At 43.6% G+C, this 20166-nt stretch overlaps 1 protein-coding gene across 6 annotated transcripts in view; it reads right to left on the bottom strand.

Annotated features, from left to right (window-relative positions):
* The window catches only part of EML6 (EMAP like 6), a 201059-nt gene that overhangs the window by 179444 nt on the left and 1449 nt on the right, over positions 1-20166 (bottom strand). For all 6 annotated transcript variants that reach the window (XR_014154519.1, XR_014154520.1, XR_014154521.1 and 3 more), the window contains exon 2: positions 16492-17368. Coding sequence is in view for 2 of the 6 variants with exons in the window: in XM_081854439.1 (XP_081710565.1) it covers positions 16492-16688 (197 nt within the window). In the remaining 4 variants the exon portion in view is untranslated. The remainder of the gene's footprint in view (positions 1-16491; positions 17369-20166) is intronic.

The raw sequence follows: 20166 nt of genomic DNA, 5'->3' as shown, positions 1-20166 counted from the left end.
GGAGCCGGCGTACAGCTTCCGGGTCATGTGGCCAGCATGACTAAGCCGCTTCTGGCAAACCAGAGCAGTGCACGGAAACGCCGTTTACCTTCCCGCCAGAGCGGTACCTATTTATCTACTTGCACTTTGACGTGCTTTTGAACTGCTAGGTTGGCAGGAGGAGGGACCGAGCAACAGGAGCTCACTCCGTCATGGGGATTCGAACCGCCGACCTTCTGATCGGCAAGTCCTAGGCTCAGTGGTTTAACCCCAGCGCCACCCGCGCCCCTTGCCACAGCTTTAAACAGAGAGTGAAAAGCGGGGCATGCACCAAATTTTAGCATCGCATAGGGTCCCACTGAAATTAGAGAGCCCAACGTCCACCACTGAATTATCGACCTCATGTTTTGTTTCTACCCTTCCCAGGGGCATCTGGGTCTCATTCAGGTCTTGAGTCTGATCTAGCAAGATTCTTCTTACGTTCTTATGCTACATTTTTTTTTTTTTTTTGGCAGGGCTCCAAGTGTCTGTAGCTAAAAAGCTGCTCTAACGACGGAGGAAGTCAAAAAGAGAGTGAGTGCTGCATGCCTTGTCCTTTTTGTTACCTGGACAGGTAAGGCCACACCCACCTCTAGTCACATGCAAAGGAAGTTATGTCCCAGCCAGGAGGAAACAGGAAGTTTTTGACTGGCTGGACCAAACATTCCCCTGCATGTACACTCTAGGAAAACAAGGAATGTTGTACTTAACTGCTACTTACGTATCACATCCCACATATATCAAGGGTGGGCAACCTCAGGCCCAAATGTGGCCCTCCAAGCCTCTCTGCCTGACGCTAGAAACTCTCCACAGGCCACACCCACTCTTTCAATGCCACACCCCCTCCCCTGGCCTTGCTTCTCGTTTCAAGCAGTTTTGCCTGGGTGGAACAGATGGATGGAAGATGGATGGAAGATGTCTGAGTATCTGTTGAAACTAGTCTATTGTACAAAGGTAAAATTTTGCATTGACTGCTCCACCTACTTTTGCCTATGGCCCCATGCATCATTGACATGTGGCCCTCAGAATATTATGTGGCCCTTGGGCTGAGGTTCCCCACTCCTGTTCAGAACAGACTGCACAGTGGGTACTGGTCATGCAAGTACTTTATCTTTTGTGTTTTTTATGCTGTGAACCTCCCAGAGACATTTGGATGAAGGGTGATATACAGATTTAATAAAGAAAATAAAGAAATTTTTAAATTCTATGTGCCAGTTTTTTCTAAACAATAATAAATGATGAATCTAGGTCATTGTTTGGGCAGAACACAGGCCATCCTGGGCAGAACACAGTATGCAAAGGCAACAGTAACCTTGATCTCTGCATTCTTTGATACTGTTAGTATATAGCTGGAAAACAGGGAAAGTGAATGGGGAATAGTCTCTGGCTATTTAGGCACAAAATAGATAAAATACCTGTATACAAGCTAAAAACAAGACAAAACACTCCCACTGATTTTTGAGCCAAGCATTTTCCACAGTTGTAATTTAGAGACCATTTTTCCATAACATTGCAGAGATAATTCTCTCTGATGTGCTTATCTGCAGGAAAAGAGACTCTTTAGCTGACTGAATTACCAGGCTCAGGTGAGACTCTCACTTCAGGGGAAAAAAACACAGCAAGGAAAACACTTGGGGCAAACGATAGAAAAGCGATATCATTACTAGCATAAGTAACAGGCCAGTTCGTCAAGCTGGAAGCCTGCAATTTAAAAACAATGCATGGACCAACACTCCTTTTCCTTGATTTTCTTTTGGGTGCCAATAAACACCAAAAGAAGAAGACTGTGCTGGCACGAATTTTCAGTACCACGTTCCCTGCAAAGAAAAGCCCTGCACATCCCAAACAGTATTATATTTTTATATAGAGATTTGCACCCCTCATTCTATTACCAGTGCACTAATCAGAATTGCCTCACAGTAGTCATGAGCACTGTGAGTTAAACCACAGAACCTAGGACTTGCTGATCAGAAGGTCGGCAGTTCGAATCCCCGTGACGGGGTGAGCTCCCGTTGCTTGGTCCCAGCTCCTGCCAACCTAGCAGTTCCAAAGCGTGTCAAAGTGCAAGTAGATAAATAGGTACCGCTCTGGTGGGAAGGTAAACGGCATTTCCATGCGCTGCTCTGGTTCGCCAGAAGCAGCTTAGTCATGCTGGCCACATGACCCAGAAGCTGTAAGCTGGCTCCCTCAGCCAGTAAAGCGAGATGAGAACTGCAACCCCAGAGTCGTCCGCAACTGGACCTAACGGTCAGGGGTCCCTTTACCTATACCTAGTCATGAGCAAAGCAGATTCTGGCACATTTTCTAGGGTGCACATTCCAGTTCTGCAGGCCAGGCTGGATGCACCAGATGGGCCATGTCATCACACCAACTGAAGCAAGAATAGAACTAGAACATGCCCACTTCTGCTGCCATGGCTGCATATCATCAGGGGAGCTGAGTGATGGGTGTCAAACTTTGGGAGAAGCTTGTGCACCATTGCTGGACTTCTCATTGAAGAGAAACCCTGGTAACTTTTGGAACCTCAGGAGTCCCTAGGACAGTGCCCTACCTAAGCTTTGCAAGGGACAGCAGTTTTCCATTTGTTTAAAAAACAACAAGTTCAGTTATTCAGAATCCCATCTGCATTCTAGTTTGATCTTCTCTAGTTTGCATCGTTCTTATGCATTGCGTGAACTTAAAGGCAGCTGTCCTTCAAAATTCACACTTTTGAGTTTTGCAATGCACTCCTCCTACCAAATAACGCAGCTAGACACTTTAGTTGAGCCTCCTGCATTGCTGGGGGTTGGACTAGATGACCCTCTGGGACCCCAGATTTAAATTCTTTTTTTAAAAAAAATAATAATATTTATTCAAATTTTAAAGATTACAAAGAGAAGATTAGAAAAAACAAAAAAGGAAAATAAAAAATACAGAAAATACAATACAAAAATACCAACAATTCGAAAAAAAGGGGAAAAAAGGGGGAAAAAACGGCTCAAACTTTTACATAACTTTCTTTCCTTTGCTTATTTCCTTGACCTCCTCACACCTCCCTTTTTTGTATTCTAGTTCAATTAGATACTTCAGCAAATCCTTTCCAGCTTTGTTTTTATCCTAATAATTTATCTTAATATATTGTAATTTTACATTCTCGTCTTTCTCCAATTAAAAAATCAATTTTTACCTAATCCTTTATATCATTTCTGCTAAAACCACATTACTTCATTCCAACATCCTTCTAACATTCCTTAATTTTGCAATGTTTCTGTAAATAATCTTTAATTTTTTTCCAATCTTCTTCCACCAACTCTTCACCTTGGTCTTGGATTCTGCCAGTCATTTCCGCCAGTTCCATATAGTCCATCACTTTCATCTGCCATTCTTCCCGGGTGGGTAAATCTTGTGTCTTCCAATACTTTGCGATGAGTATTCTTGCTGCTGTTGTTGCATACATAAAAAAAGTTCTATCCTTCTTTGGCACCAATTGGCCGACCATGCCCAGGAGAAAGGCCTCTGGTTTCTTCAGAAAGGTATATTTAAAAACCTTTTTCATTTCATTATAGATCATCTCCCAGAAGGTCTTAATCCTTGGGCACGTCCACCAAAGGTGAAAGAATGTACCTTCAATCGCTTTACATTTCCAACATTTATTATCGGGCAAATGATAGATTTTTGCAAGCTTGGCTGGTGTTATGTACCACCTTTATATCATTTTCATTATATTCTCTCTTAAGGCTTACATGCCATGAACTTGATACCTGTGGTCCAGATTTAAATTCTTCCCTGGTCTCCTTGCTGGCCCTAGTAGGACCAACTTGACCAGTTAGCCCTGGTGATCATTTGATGTCTACTGACTGGTTTTTGTCCCCCCCCCAAAAAAGTGACCCCTTAATTTTTGAATTTTATTGATATTGATGCTGCATTTTTATGTTGTGTTTTAAGCTGTTTTATGCTGTTTTTAAGTCGCATTTTAATCAACGTTTTATATTTGCTGTTAGCCGCCCTGAGCCCGGTTTTTAAACCAAGAAGGGTGGGGTATAAATTATTATTATTATTATTATTATTATTATTATTATTATTATTATTAATCTTCCAAATCTACAATTCTATGATTCTATGAAATGTGTATCTCAGGGGAAAGTAGGCATAAAAATGAAAACACTAGTGAAAATAGCATAAACATGAATTGTAGGAGGGGAAACAGCTTACAAAACTGTGTATGTTAGGCAAAATGCACCAAAATGTTTATTATGTTAAATACACCCCCACCTGTCATTTCTTAGACTTGGATATCTGCTCTCCCTCCCCCCGCCCACCGCCCACCAAAAAAAGGCCTGTTTAATTCATGGGTCATTCCAGGTTATTTAACAAAAATAGACTTCCCAAGCCCCCGAGCAAAATATTCTCCATGAAATAATTAGAATAAGGGCTTAAAACACAAAGGGATATGGTCACCACTATTAATGGGTAGCTGACTCCAGCTCACGATGATATTGACGGTCTTTTTGTAATTTGTCGGACATATCCTTTGAGAAATATGTAAGGTCACCACCACCGTGAGGACTACAGTAGTCTTGACTACGAGCCAGAAGCTGACATACTAATTGCAACTGGAGGTATCAGAGCCTTGAGACAATTCAGAATTTGCCTCTTCTCTGGTGTAACAATGTCATTGTACGCACATAAAAGAACTTCCTTTGGCAAGGAATCAGTAGATGTCCTGAGCTGTGTGCTGAAACCTGCAGTGACTTACCCTTCCATGACTTTTCACAGAGCCTCATCTTGTAACCTAGCCTGTAATTAGCAAACATGCGACAGACAGATATTTGCAAAATCCTATGCAGCCTTACGCAGCAGGTGCTGCTTCTGAATCACCATCCCTCTTAGGATTGCAATGCTTGTGGATTTCCAAAGAACGATAGGTTCAGCAGCAAAATTGTGCTGTATAAAAGGGGAGGAGGACTGAGATGGGTGCAAAAGTAATTTATCTGATCATGTAGAAGAGAAGAAGAGTTTGGATTTGATATCCTGCTTTATCAGTACCCAAAGGAGTCTCAAAGTGGCTAACATTCTCCTTTCCCTTCCTCCCCCACAACAAACACTCTGTGAGGTGAGTGAGGCTGAGAGACTTCAGAGAACTGTGACTAGCCCAAGGTCACCCAGCAGCTGCATGTGGAGGAGCGGGGAAGCGAACCCAGTTCCCCAGATGACGAGTCCACCGCTCTTAACCAGTACACCACACTGGCTCCACACTGTAGGCATTGTACAGCTGATAGGCATGATCAACAAAGTCTATGTTCCATAGCAATGCATATTCCGATAGAAAAGACTGTGCTCTCTACTGACAGCAAATTCATTCTCTGAGTACTGATCCTTAGGTAGCCAAATGGCACTATACAGGGATTTATTTTTCAGCTAGAGCTCACCGGAGCTCAGCTCCAACACCTCTCAAGTGGGTACCACTGCCATTCTAAGAGAACAAGGGAGAAGAAGTTCATGATGAGCTCCCGCACATCTTCTTCTAGAAAATTACCACTGGCACAATATATACACGCACACACAAGTGAAGTTTTAGCAAGCCTGCAGCTACCCCAAACTTTCAAGAAGTGGGGGAAAAAAACCTTTAGGGGAACACCCCCCAAACACCCTCTTAAGATACTAGCATGGACCTCTAAAGCTTTAAGCATCTGGAGGAGGAGAGGACAGGTGAAGAAACAGATTTCCCCATCCTTTGGACCCCCTGGGAAACTCAACAAACCTGCTGTACCTGGCTATGGATAGTGCAACTGAATGGAACACCTCTTAAATATATATTTTAATGTATTAAGCAGCATAGAAATTAAGTAATCAAAATTAAACGGTTCATACACACCTGCCCAAGCTCTAAGATTAGCATCTAATACCCTCCCGTTCTGGTGAGATCTGTCAGATTAAAGAATACCAGGGACAATGCCCTTTTCTGTGGTAACCTCATATACTGGGACTATCCTCCCCAAGGAAATATAAATCATAGAATTGGAAGGGACCCTGAGGATCATCTAGTCCAACCCCCTGCAATGCAGAAAAATGAGATTGAACTTGCAGCCATTTGTGTTATCACCACGTTCTCAACCAGCTGAGCTACCCAGGCTGAACTCTTCTTTTCAGTCTCTAAAGGTAAAGGTAAAGGGACCCGACCATTAGGTCCAGTTGTGGCCGACTCTGGGGTTGTGGCGCTCATCTCGCTTTACTGGCCAACGGAGCCGGCGTACAGCTAAGTCTAAGCTGGTCATGTGGCCAGCATGACTAAGCCGCTTCTGGCGAACCAGAGCAGCGCACAGAAACACCGTTTACCTTCCCACCAGAGCGGTACCTATTTATCTACTTGCACTTTGACGTGCTTTCGAACTGCTAGGTTGGCAGGAGCAGGGACCGAGCAACGGGAGCTCACCAGGTTGCGGGGATTCGAACCACCAACCTTCTGATCGGCAAGTCCTAGGCTCTGTGGTTTAACCCACAGTGCCACCCGCATCCCAATTCTCAGTCTCTAGAAGAGCCTTAATTACTTATCCCACTCTGCATTTCGGAAATGTTACTGTGCTGTGTTTCAGTAAACACTCCATCTGCTATGTCTGCTTTTTAACATTATATTTTACTGGAATTGGGAGTGTTGTCTACTCTTACATGGTGTTTGTACCCATAGCTATTGTAAACTGCCTTGGGAGGCTTGGTACTGTACAACAGCATTACAACCCCTCTATTTAATACACAAACAAGCTATCAGTTAAGAGTGGCTGGGACACGGAGCAGAGCCCTTATTCAAACAATGGATGCATTCATGTCCCAATATTCTTTTTTATCTGCCCACCTCTCTTCATTCCACTGTATGGAAGTTGCCTTACGGGATTCATTACTAACTTATTTATAACTTTCTATCCAGCCTTTAAACAAGGTTTTCAAGGACAGTAGCAAAAAGATATATTTAACACTTAACAATAAAATATGGAAGTGCCCTTGCAGTAGCAAATCCACTACAGTGTGGCGTAGTTGTTAAGAGCAGTAGACTCGCAATCTGGTGAACCGGGTTCACATCTCCGCTCCTCCACATGCAGCTGCTGGGTGACCTTGGGCTAGTCACACTTCTTTGAAGTCTCTCAGCCTCACAGGGTATTTGTTGTGGGGGAGGAAGGGAAAGGAGATTGTGAGCCGCTTTGAGACTCCTTCGGGTGGTGATAAAGTGGGATATCAAATCCAAACTCTTCTTCTTCTTCTTCTTCTTCTTCTCCTCCTCCTCCTCCTCCTCCTCCTCCTCTCTCTCTCTCTGAGTGGGCTGCATTGCCAGCACAACTGCTGTTTGGTAGACCCTGAGAATATTTCCAGGGACAGTGGGTCTGCTATTTTTCCTGACATTTTTGGATTTTCTGCTTGTTTCCCTCATCCCAGCTGAGCGAGTACTCTCTGCTAGTATAACAGCAGTGTGTTTCCATCCGCTAGTATAAATACGACAACAGGATTGTTCTGTCTGTTGCCAAACCTGAGCTGCAGCAAATGATTTTAACTGGAGGACAGTTGGTACCGTATTTTTCCGTAAACAGTGGTACCTCGGGTTACATACGCTTCAGGTTACAGACTCCACTAACCCAGAAATAGTGCTTCAGGTTAAGAACTTTGCTTCAGGATAAGAACAGAAATTGGGCTCTGGTGGCGTGGCGGCAGCAGGAGGCCCCATTAGCTAAAGTGGTGCTTCAGGTTAAGAACAGTTTCAGGTTAAGAACAGGCCTCCGGAATGAATGAAATACTTAACCCGAGGTACCACTGTATAAGACTAGGTTTCCCCGCCTAAAAAATAATGTCAAAAATAGGGGGCATCTTATATATGGGCACATCTTATAGACGGAAAAATGCGGTATGTAATAAGAATGCCACTAATAAGGACACGGAAGGGAAGAGGAATAGAATTGCTATTTAATTTCGTGTATCTTTGGTTGTCAGTGTCTCGCTGCAAAGAGGGCACTTAATTGTCCACCATGGACTTGATTTCCTGGCTCTGTTTGAAGCTTTTTCTATGAAATAACATCTATGAACCCATCAAAGGATGACATTGCTTCAAGCATGGAGTTTCTTCCCCTCAATTGTGTCAAGAGAGCAAAACGCAGATATCCTCCAATATGGTTTCTGCCTGCTGAGATAAGCAGTGCAACAACTGAAATGAAGAGCCACTCTACTCATAACAACCCTAAACCCCAGTGTTCTTTGTGCATCAATATGTGTGTGTGTGTATCCACATACAGGTGGAACATATAAACCAACATCGGGACAGGCAGACTGACCCTATTCTGCGTTATTATTAAAGTTTCACCCTGATTTACATGGCTGCTCAGAAGAGATTAGCAAGCTTGCTGGGTAGTTTTAATATCCCCAAGACAAAGAATTCCACAATAAAACAAGAGATAAGACCTTAATCCCACTGCATTATCTTACAGTCAACCAAATTTGTATCAAATAAAATACAGGTCTGAACTTGCAGTTGATCTCATCTAGAGTAACTATCAAATTTTACTCTGTTAAATAGGCAAGCAAATAAAACTTGAAAAACAAAACAGGGTTTATGGAATGGAATAGAGAATATGATTTATGAAATTATGGAATATTTTGTTTAGGAAGTTATTGTAATGTTTCTTAAAAGTCAGGTCAGCTATGCAGCTATTTTTTAAAAAAATAAATAAAAACATTAGTAACTTGCATAAGGAAATAATACAAAGGCAACTTCCAGGTGTTTGTCCAATTAATGCGTCTTGCTCTATTTTGGCTCTTATCCGTAGCTCTTTAGCGTTTTTGTTCGAGCAGAACTGCGATCACACCAACAGAGTGTGCATTCCTCCTTGTGTTACTTGATTTAACCTTAGTATCCATATGAACAGAAGCACAGATAGAGCAAGCAGAGGTCAGCAGAAGCCCAATGGAATAATGGCTGTGTGCATGTACTGTATTGAGATGGAAAAGGGGGAGAAGATGGAGAGCAACACCAGAACACACGCATATCAAGGGAGAAGAGGGTCTTAAAATGTGTGAGGAAGCGGTTTATTGAAATGACCTGCTGTGACCCAATGCTGTTTGAAGAAAACTTAAGAGGGACTGCTTCTCACTAGGCCTGAATAAGCAGAGCTCTCAATGACTTGGGCTTCAGTCATTTGTTTCAATAAACTGTTCAGATGTGAAGGTATCCTATCTTTAAAAGACATCTGAAGGCAGCCCTGTTTAGGGAAGTTTTTAATATTTAATTCTGTATTGTTTTTAACACTCGATTGGGAACCACCCAGAGTGGCTGGGGAGGCTCAGCCAGATGGGCGGGGTATAAATAATAAATTATTAGTAGTAGTAGTAGTAGTAGTAGTAGTATTTTCTATTAGCTTATGGCGGTTACTCAGGTCATGAAGCAATGCGTGCAGAATGAGCCCCATGGAATTCGGCAGAATAACACAGGATTGGCCTGCCTCGCTACTGTTTCTCAACACGGTATTGACATTTACCAAAATAGCGGGCCTGCAACAAGATGTTGCAGTGTGTAGCGCTCCTGTTCAGGGTTCCAGCCGGCCAGACCGTTCCCTTCATTACCCCCACCTCAGTCAGTCAGTATTCCATACCCACCGAGCATGCTCAGTCCTCGCTGACATTTTTGGGTGAGTGGGGGATTCCAAGGATGTTTTGTCCTGCATATCTTGGGAGTTCTGCCAAGCCTGCTCATACCTCCCTCTTGCATGTGAATGGTGCTGTTCTGGCTACATAAAGAATGTACGCTCACGGGGAGGTGTTTGCGATTGGTGGGTGTGGGTGGGTATATATAGGATTATTTCATCTAGTGGATCACAACAAACATAGAGGTAGAAGTGAGCAGCCTTCATTGTGTGGACCATTCTTGTGCATGCAGAGGCGTTCCAATACTATCAATGAAGTGAAATCTGTCCATTGGCTAGGAGATAACATGGAAACTTCACAGAGACAGTAGAGATATGTCGGTGACAAACAGCAAGCGGCAACTATCCTCACGCCCTGCTTAAGGCTCCCTAAGTAGATATGGAATATCCAGGAACATACAGGGCGCTTCCAAATGAGCTGCTTATTCAACATTCGTCCTGACTGGTTTGCAGGTGGATTTGACAACGTTGGCTATTTAATGAACATCCATTCTGATGTGTCTGTGCAGAGTTTAGAAGACACTGCATTAAAGAAGCACTGTTCCAGTGCTTTCCCCCGTCGCTTCCCCTATAAGAGAGCCAGTGTGGTGTAGTGGTTAAGAGCGGTGGACTCGTAATCTGGTGAACCGGGTTTGCTTCCCTGCTCCTCCACATGCAGCTGCTGGGTGACCATGGGCTAGTCACACTTCTTTGAAGTCTCTCAGCCCCACTCACCTCACAGAGTGTTCATTGCAGGGGAGGAAGGGAAAGGAGAATGTTATGAGACTACTTCGGGTAGCGATAAAGCGGGATATCAAATCCAAACTCCTCCTCCTCTTCTTCTTCTTCTTCTTCTTCTTCTTCTTCTTCTTCTTCTATAAAAGTTGAATCTTTTGCATGAACTCCCAGCACCCATGTCCGTCTCTCAATACAGGACAGTTGGGCCAACAACTTCATTGTTTAAAGAGGTAGAGGTTTGGCACAGGCATGGCACCAGCAGCATCCCTGCTGGGGTATACCTGTTAGGGGTCAATCCGGGGTGAAGGGGGCCTATGACACACAAGTAGGGACCCCATGTGGGGTCACTGCCTTGAGAAGTGCTATGGCCTTAGCCCCTGTTTGGGTATCTGGACAGAAGCAACTCCTTTCAGATCCTTTTAACGGGGTACCCCTGAAGCCTGGAGGGGCAGGCACAGGCTACAGCATCCCCTCCACCAAAGACTTCAGGCATGCCCAATGCCTAAACCGTCACTTCAGCCAAAAATGAGGTGGAAAGCTGAGCGGGTTTAAATATCCAAGAGGTGGACCAAAGTGAAGCCTAGAGCCTCTGTCCGACCCACATCTGGGGCAGAGCCAGCTATGCAACCGGCTTGTGATTGGACGAATATGGGGCAGGCTATGATCCACTTCCCAGGCTGGTGCGAGGCCCATTTGGCAGTCATATTGGCCTGGGAAAACCCCCAAAACTGGTCTCCAGCTAGCTCATGGTGGGGTGCTCAAGACACCGCCATGCAAAAACGCTTGACCATTAAAGGAAAGCATACTGGGCGAAATGGATTTGTTGTGCAAGACGTCCCAATAAACTATAATTGTGTCACCAGAATTTACGGGTATGTGACTGAATCCTATCCAAAAACCAGCAATAGTCTGGAAGTGCCCACAGAAAGATGTACTTTCAAAAAGGGGGAACATGGGGAATTAAACAGACAGCGTATGACTTTTTAAACCTTTGCACATAAATGTTACAATAAGCTTGTAAAATTTGCCATTATGGACGCCGTAGAGAATCCATTACTACGGTGACCCCACATTTAAAGCGTTATGGCAAATTTACTTATAAAAAAAGGAATGCAAAGAATGCAGAGATTTATCAGAAAGGCTTGAACTTACTAAAAGGTAAATGTCAATACCATGTTGAGAAACGGTAGTAAGTCAGGCTAATGCCATGTTATCTGGAAGTTCCACTGAATGTTGCTGGGCTTACTCTAAGTTCATTGCTCCATGGCCTTAGTTACCTTCTGCAGCAATTCAGATGTATTTTCCAACATGAAAAAGCTAATAGAAAACAGTTCCTTGAAACAAACGACTGAAGCCCAAGAGCTCTGCTTATTCAGTCCTTTTGACAAGCAGTGTCTCTTACATTTACTTGAAACAACACTGTAGTAACAGGAACTGACTCACAGAGTCAGAATTTTCTTTAGTTCCAGGTATATTTTCATATATAACATTAGAGACACATATAAGCCTCTCTCATGCTTTCTGTGTCGCTTGTAAGTGCATAATAATATTTGGAAGACAAATAACTGTGTTCTGCAGCAAACAGCATTTTAATTATCAGTTAGGAACCAAAAGACTATTTATGCCTCAGTTTCTTATTTATGCATTGTGAACAGACACTACTGTTGTCAGAAAGGCTGAAACAACTATGAAGTATTCCATGACCATTTTTTTTAGAAAGTTGTAGGGCAAATAATAGTTTGAAGGTGACCTGGAAACTATAACTAATCCAGAATGCGGCAGCTAGACTGGTGACTGGGAGCGGCCGCCGAGACCACATAACACCAGTCTTGAAAGACCTACACTGGCTCCCAGTACATTTCCGAGCACAATTCAAAGTGTTGGTGCTGACCTTGAAAGCCCTAAACGGCCTCGGTCCAGTATACCTGAAGGAGCGTTTCCATCCCCATTGCTCAGCCCAGACACTGAGGTCCAGCTCCAAGGGCCTTCTGGCAGTTCCCTCCCTGCGAGAAGCCAAGTTACAGGGAACCAGCAGAGGGCCTTCTCGGTAGTGGCACCCGCCCTGTGGAACGCCCTCCCACCAGATGTCAAAGAGAAAAACAACTACCAGACTTTTAGAAGACATCTGAAGGCAGCCCTGTTTAGGGAAGCTTTTAATGTTTAACTGACTATTGTATTTTAGTATTCTGTTGGAAGCCACCCAGAGTGGCTGGGGAAACCCAGCCAGATGGGAGGGGTTATAAATATTATTATTATTATTATTATTATTATTATTATTATTATTATTATTATTCCAGATTGTACTTACAATGCCCAACTGGAAACCGGATAGCCAGATATCACTCACTAACTACCTAATATATATATATATATATATATGACATAGTTTACCATCTCTTATTATGGGTGCCAATGCAGGCAGTACAAGATTTACGGTTCCATCAAACAGGGTGCCAAGCTGAGAGGGCACAAGCTAATAATAATAGTAATAGTAATAAAAACAAAAACAACTGCACCAAAAATAATTATTGTGTGTGGAGGGGGGAAATATTGGGGGGAGGAACCCAAATTTTGTCCTCGCCCAGGTTGTCATATTACCAAAGTCCGCCACTGATGGAGGTCTCCACCCCCACCCCTACCCCGACGCAACAGAACCTTTAGGGATGCATTTTTTTAAAAAAGACTGCAGCAGGTGAGGGATGCTACCTGTCCATTCCCTGTGTTTCTTGCTGCTGCTCAGTACCCCTGCAGATGCTATTCACACTTTTTAAAAGTGTACATTAACTACAATGGTACCTCGGGTTACATACGCTTCAGGTTTAAAAAGAGAGAGAGATTTCAAGGAGCCCCAGGCCTTCCCACGCTTTGAAAATATATAGCTTAAGGCAGAGGTTCTCAACCTTTTTGTGCCCATGGCTCCCGTAACCAACTACAGTGGTACCTCGGGTTACATACGCTTCAGGTTACAGACTCCGCTAACCCAGAAATAGTACCTCGGGTTAAGAACTTTGCTTCAGGATGAGAACAGAAATCGCGCCCCGGCGGTGCGGCAGCAGCAGGAGGCCCCATTAGCTAAAGTGGTGCTTCAGGTTAAGAACAGTTTCAGGTTAAGTACGGACCTCTGGAATGAATTAAGTACTTAACCCGAGGTACCACTGTAATTGCAACATCAAGTATGGCCCACAGACTCAGGCACATCCTGTATCACCCCGCTGACCATGCTAAAAAGTAAAGTCCCACCTGACTGCATATCACTGGGATGGTCTAAGATAAGCTTGCTGTTGCTCTTCCTTTTTGCTGTCTTTTATTGTTGTTGAGAGCGTGCTCACTTACGGCTTATGTGTGTGGTACGGAAGCTGTACTACCCAGGACAGGATGGGGTTGTGCAGAGTTGTGAAGGCAGCAGAGAGCATTGTTGGCTGCCCACTCTCCACCTTAGAGCAGATTTATGCCACAAGGTGCCATAGGAAGGCACTGGACATAGTAAAAGATCCATCGCATCCTGGTCACTGTCTCTTCGAGCTCCTGCCGTCGGGACGGAGATACAGGACGATGAAGACAAGAACGAGCCGTCTCAAGAACAGCTTCTTCTCCAGAGCGATCTCGGCCCTGAATGGGAAACCTGGACTTTGAAAGTTATCTAATCTCCCTTGCTGTATTATACTGTATTGTTTTAATTAGTGTTTTTATAGTTGTTCTGATTTTGTGTGAGTGCCCTACCTGGGTGGATGGAGCAGCCAAGTAAATTTCGTTGTCCCCGAGAGGGGGCAATGACAATAAAGATATTATTATTATTATTATTATTATTATTATTATTATTATTATTATTATTATTATTATCAGTTTCCAGTGCTTTGCAGTTGTTCTTCTACCTCACCAAGTATTTGGACAGATAGCTGAGTTGTAATTTTTTTAGAGTGGAATAAATACGGATTCATCAAGAACTTCCTAAACTTGCTATTCATACCTCCACCGTCAAAGAAAGCATATTTCTGAATTCCAGTTGTTGGAAACCACAGGAAGGGAGAGTGATCTTGTGCTCAGGTCCTGTTTGTGGGCTTCCTGGACAGCTCAGTTGGTTAGAGCATGGTGCTGATGATGCCAAGGTTGCAAGTTTGATCTCCGTATGGTACAGCTGCATATTCCTGCATTGCAAGGGGGCTGGACTAGATGACCCTCAGGAATTCCTTTCAACTTTATAGTTCTACAATTCCCATAGGTATCTGGTCAGCCACTGTGAGATCAGGATGCTGGACTAGTTGAGCCACTGGCCTGATCTAGCAAGCTATTATTACATTCTTATTATGGGAACAATCCAGAGTGAGCTGAGGCTCATTTACACCTCACTCCCCTCTCCCCCTCCTGTGTTCAAAAGCTTCCACTTTCCTTTTAAACTAACCACAATCAAGCATTATGATAAACTGTGGTTAGCTGAGTAAATCAGCTTGTAGGGTTCAGATGCAACAGCAAACCATGGCTAATTGAAATCAGAACCAAAACCTTCTGATTTTCTCAAAGTTTAACCAGAGCGGAGAATATATACCATTATTTGTTGTTGTGTCCAAACCAGGCCAGTCTGTGAGCTTGACCCTCACTCTCACAAACCAGGCCTTAACCGAAAGCAAGTCTTACGGATTCCAGTGAGGCTTACTTCCAAGTAAATATCCTTAAGAGTGGGTTATGTGGAATGAACATTGAGCTGTACGGATCTCAGGGATTTATTTTCACAACAGCTATGATCTTCCAAGGGAGTAAGTGGGAAATACCACTTTTTTTCCTGGAAAAATCTAGAAGCTTGGTGAAAAATCTAAAGCAGGTAAAATGATACTGCATAAACTATGCATATTATTGTCATGCTACAAGAAACATTCTGCAAATTAACATGCTTACATGGAAGAGCTGCAGATATGTCAGTCTAATCCAAATAATTAGAGGCACAATGATAAACCAGAAACAAAATGAAAATAGGAGCCACATTTGGTAGATGGGAACTTGCATACATGATAAGTTAAAGGAGGCAGCCCCACTGGTGAATATCAAGGAGAATCCAGAACTGTAAGTCAGATTCCAAACTAGTCAGATTCTACTAACAGGAAAACATGCTGTCCTTTAATACAACGTTTCTGAATGCACAGGAAAATTTGAATGAAATTAGGATGACCCAGATATAAAATCCAAGTCTTTATACACTTGGGAAGCGCCGAGAGAGAGAATAGGAGAATGGGATTAGGAGAATCCCAGCTGCTTCCCTGTATTACTTGTACAACTGTGTTTTGAAATAAATGACAATATAGCAGCAGCCCAGATATGCCTGTTTCATGATATAAACTTGAAAGCTCCCTTGTATACACAGACAACTCTCAAAAGCAAACAAGTAGATTATCCTTCTGACATTCTGTGGCCGCACTGAGGCTTCAATCCAATGTCAATTTTCCTGAGAACAAGCACCACTGAACTGAATGGGGCTTACTTCCGAGTAGACATCTACAGGAGGCACCTTGAGTCTCCAGCCCCCTCAAAAAGCAACAACTGACCCCACAGTCCTAAACAAGCTGGAGCAAGTCTTAGGTGGAAGCAAGTGTTACTTCCAATAAATGTATTGAGGAAGAGGACAAAAGCTCTACCCAAGTGGTGAAATATTGGGTTCAGGAACAAAACCGACTGGAGGGAGAAAAGATGTATTACAGATTTATGTTATCAGTGTCCAGATGTTACTGAGGGAACAGCATCATCTATACCTGTTATCACTGTACAGGCATTAGTTTTCAAAAACCAAAATAATAATAATAATAATAATAATTGGACCAATGAGAAATAAAGTATAGTTTTCCAGGAACGTTGAATGACCTTCCCGATTCGGGGTGCAATCAAACTTAACCTCCACCAAGATCCTATGCCACACAAGAGGAAAAATACAGAGCAGATGAGATCCAGGTGAGCACAGCAATTTGCATACACATCTTTGGATACATTTGCTTTCCTAAATTGCAAGAGGCATGTTAAAAAAAAAAAGTGAGAAGTTGTGGGCTGCTTTGCCAAACCTTCCCCCCTCCTCCCCTCCCTGCCCCCCCCCCCAGCCTTCCAGCCCACCGCTCCTTACCTGATAATGTCATCGTTGTGCCCCAGGAAAAATTTCTGGCTATGCTCTCTGGTGTTATAAACCACCCCGACTCCGGCCACGAAGTAAACCACTTCCTTGCCTGCCGTGTAGTACAGGTTGTTGCGGCACTGGTGACCCCTATACCCATATACCCACTCCAGACGCAGCTGGCATCTAGGAGCTGTCCGATCCGCCATGATAAGAGACGACCCCCCCCTCCCTAGAAACACACACGGGAAAAAGCTGGTGGTGCTGCCCTCCACCCCTGCTGTTCCTTGCCAGTTCCCGGTTCCTTTCCTTTTACGAACGCTTCCAATTCCTGCTTGGCTGCCAAGTCTGGGGGCTGCACTTTGCAATGCTGATGGTTTTCAGGGGAAAATGCATCCGGGCAAAGTCGTGCTCTGCTGCTGCTTCAGCCACCACCGCCGCTGCTGCTGCTTTTGCTAGTGCCGAGCTGCCACCATAATCTTCTACTGCCAAAGATGAGCAGCTGCTGCTTTCTCCCTGTTTTGCAACCCAGGCAACTTGGGAGGAGGGGGGCACCTACACAGATGCAAATCAACGCTGTATGGAACTATTGCATGCCGATTCCACCCAAAGGAGCCTGTTCCGGGTGTCACAATCGCCCAGGCGCAGGACACCGGTGGTGTGCTATGCTTCTTCTGCCCGACGCATCTTCTTGCAAGGGGAAAGTCACTGCATGTTTTTTAAATATAGTTTTTTAACGGTGCAGCTGGCGCAGGAATCCGCCCGTTCTTTTCAAATGCAAGCAATGAGCTTTAATTCACTGTGTGATGGCTCTGAACGTGCGACAAAGTGGTTTTCTCGGGCTTGTCATCATAATGCATTTGCAACTTAGTGCAAAGACAGGAAATTTCTGGGGGAGGGGGGAGGAAGGAAAGAAACCTTAATCAAAGCAAGCCATCCATACAAGTTGATCAATTTAATAACTCTACAGTATCATTTTTTTTTAAAAAATGTTCAGTTCCACCTGTCCCCCCCACTCCAGAACTAAAGGGAAGCATGTAGATACTGATGAAACCAAATTTTTTTGCATATAGGAGAGCAATGAAATAGTCCTTATTTATCAAATAAAGCATATTAGAATTCCCTAGGGTACATTTTGTAAATCAAAATAATGCATTCCGCCCTTCTCACTCTTTCTCATAACAAGAATATTTCCAGTGGGCAGGGGGGAAACATGTATGCCAGTCTTGTGGTTTCTCATGATAACAAACTCGTCTCTACTACTAAATGTGAGGGGGGGCGGTTTCCAGAGTATGCACACATGGCACACACAAGCACTGCCCAATGGAGGTGAATTAATGTGACACCAGGAAGCAGTGACAAACATTATGGAAATCAGGAGGGGGGAGGGGATGGGGAAGTGTTCCCACTAGCTAGTTACATAAATGATACCACACAGCCACAGCACAACTGCTCAAAGCAGTTTCCCCCCAACTTGTGCAGGGAGCAGGAGGCACGGGTACCTTGAAGTCTGAGATACCACTAGGATGGAGGCAGAGAGTTGCCATCAGGTGCTAAGAATTCGCAGCTTTACTCAGCTATGCTGTTAACTTAGAAGGGGTTATCCCACCCTTTCAGAAGACATCTGAAGGCAGCCCTCTTTAGGGAAGCTTTTAATGTTTAACAGACTATTGTATTTTTGTGTTCTGTTGGAAGCCACCCAGAGTGGCTGGGGAAACCCAGCCAGATGGGCAGGGTATAAATAATAAATTATTATTATTATTTTATTATTATTATTATTATTATTATTATTATTATTATTATTATTATTATTATTTCCAGCAAAGCAGCAACAGGAACTGAACGAGTTATCTTGCCCATCTCAAGTTTTTCCTTGCTGCCGTCTCCCTTGCCTCCTGTGCCTTTGGGATTCCACTGCAAAAAGGACCATGGTCCCCATTCAGCTCAGCTCCACTTCTTAACACTGAATGGGACCTTGAAGGTGACATCCAAACTTAGTCAGATATTCAGGTATACTCTAAGTATGACCAACACCCCAACAGGTTGTTATTTTTACCATGTCCTCTGAGAATGACTTAAGTTGGATATCACCCTCATTTAATAATCCAAAGACTCTAGCCTTGCAGCCAGCCACTATCACACCCAGGGCGAGAAACTATTTCTTCCATGCAAGATCCCTCAGCTCACACTTCCCTGTCAAGGTGGAGCAACCGGTAATTTCATTAATTGCAAGGTTGCTATGCAGGTGATTTGAGACCTTTCCTGTGAAAAGAACCTAGTAAACAAGAAAAGAAAGGGAATTAGAGAGAGAAAAGGTCCACAACTTTCCCACTTTTGAGAACCATTTCTTCTACAGGTAGTTTAGAACAAGTTGATGAAACCTACGGAACAACTGAGGCCACAGAGATAAGCCCGATTAAAGGCATGGTGGCTATAGGTTAAATAAAAACAGCATGTAGCTGAGGAGCTGGATTTTAAGCAGTAAGGGAAAAATATTACAAAGACTACTTTCCCTGTGAGAGAGAGAGCTTACAAACCACACGGAATGAAGTGGCAGCTGTGCAAAAACAAACACAATTTGTATGTGCTCAGATTTCCCCCTGCTGCAATTATATCAGAGTCTACCGAGCAGTCACCTTGACAATCAAAATGTATTCTGGACCTACCTTATCTTACTCTGTAAAAGCAGCCCATACACTGAGGGTGACATATCAGGCAGGGCTTACTATTTGACTGCAAAATTCTACTTGCTTCCCTTCCTTCCACACTTATTTTCAGGATTATTATTATTATTTTAAGTTTCATTGACAAAATAGAGAATTACAACTACAGAACTCTGGCCAAGTCTTCCACATGGGGTTGTAAGGGCAATCTGTGAACGATGCGAGATACTTCTCAGCAAGCATGACCAAAGGATCAAAAACATCGAAAACAGACGAAAGATCTACCTCTGATTACTCAATGGTGCACTCTAGCCATGCTCAACAGAACTATTCCTTTCTCCTCTGCATTTTCTGCTGATTTTTACTCTATGAAAACATCAACTACGTAGCAATGCTTAGTATTTTACTGCTTCACAAGTATTTTACTGCTTCACAATACCGTTGGTTAAGCCACGGTATTTAAAATAGACCCAGAAACAAAATTTCTATCCTCCCTCAGGATCTCAGGGTAGTATGTGCAGAGTTAAGCTTTTCCTCTCTCCTCTCACCAGTAGGCTGCCATTGCCTGTAACTGAGCAAAGAGGTAAATGGCAGCTTCAAGGGGTTACTTAAGCCCCAATTTATTTCATTGGGTCCACCCTAAGCAAGACCAAATCGACACCTAACCCATAATCAAGCAAACAAAATATCCAGAACACCTAATCAGCCAGTGTCCTTGGAAGACCCTACTTCCCAGTATTAAGAAACAGACCTTGGGTGGGAGACGGACTTCTATTCCCTTCAAGGCGCAATTCTATAAACTGCGACCATGTCCCCTTTCCCCCCACCAAAAAGGAGGTTTCAATCCTGTACACTCTTATCTGGAAAAGTGCCCCACTGAACTCAGTAAGGGCTTAGTGCTCAATTGGTAGAGCATTTCAGGGTCGTGGGTTTGAACCCAGAGTTGGGCAAAAAATTCCTACATCACGGGGGGGGGGGTTGGACTAGATGACCCTCGTGGTCCCTTCCAGCTCTACAATGCTAT

The sequence above is a fragment of the Podarcis erhardii genome (genome assembly GCF_964252035.2).
Source record: "Podarcis erhardii genome assembly, chromosome: 3".
NCBI classification, from domain to species: domain Eukaryota; kingdom Metazoa; phylum Chordata; class Lepidosauria; order Squamata; family Lacertidae; genus Podarcis; species Podarcis erhardii.
This window is presented reverse-complemented; position numbering and strand designations above follow the sequence as displayed.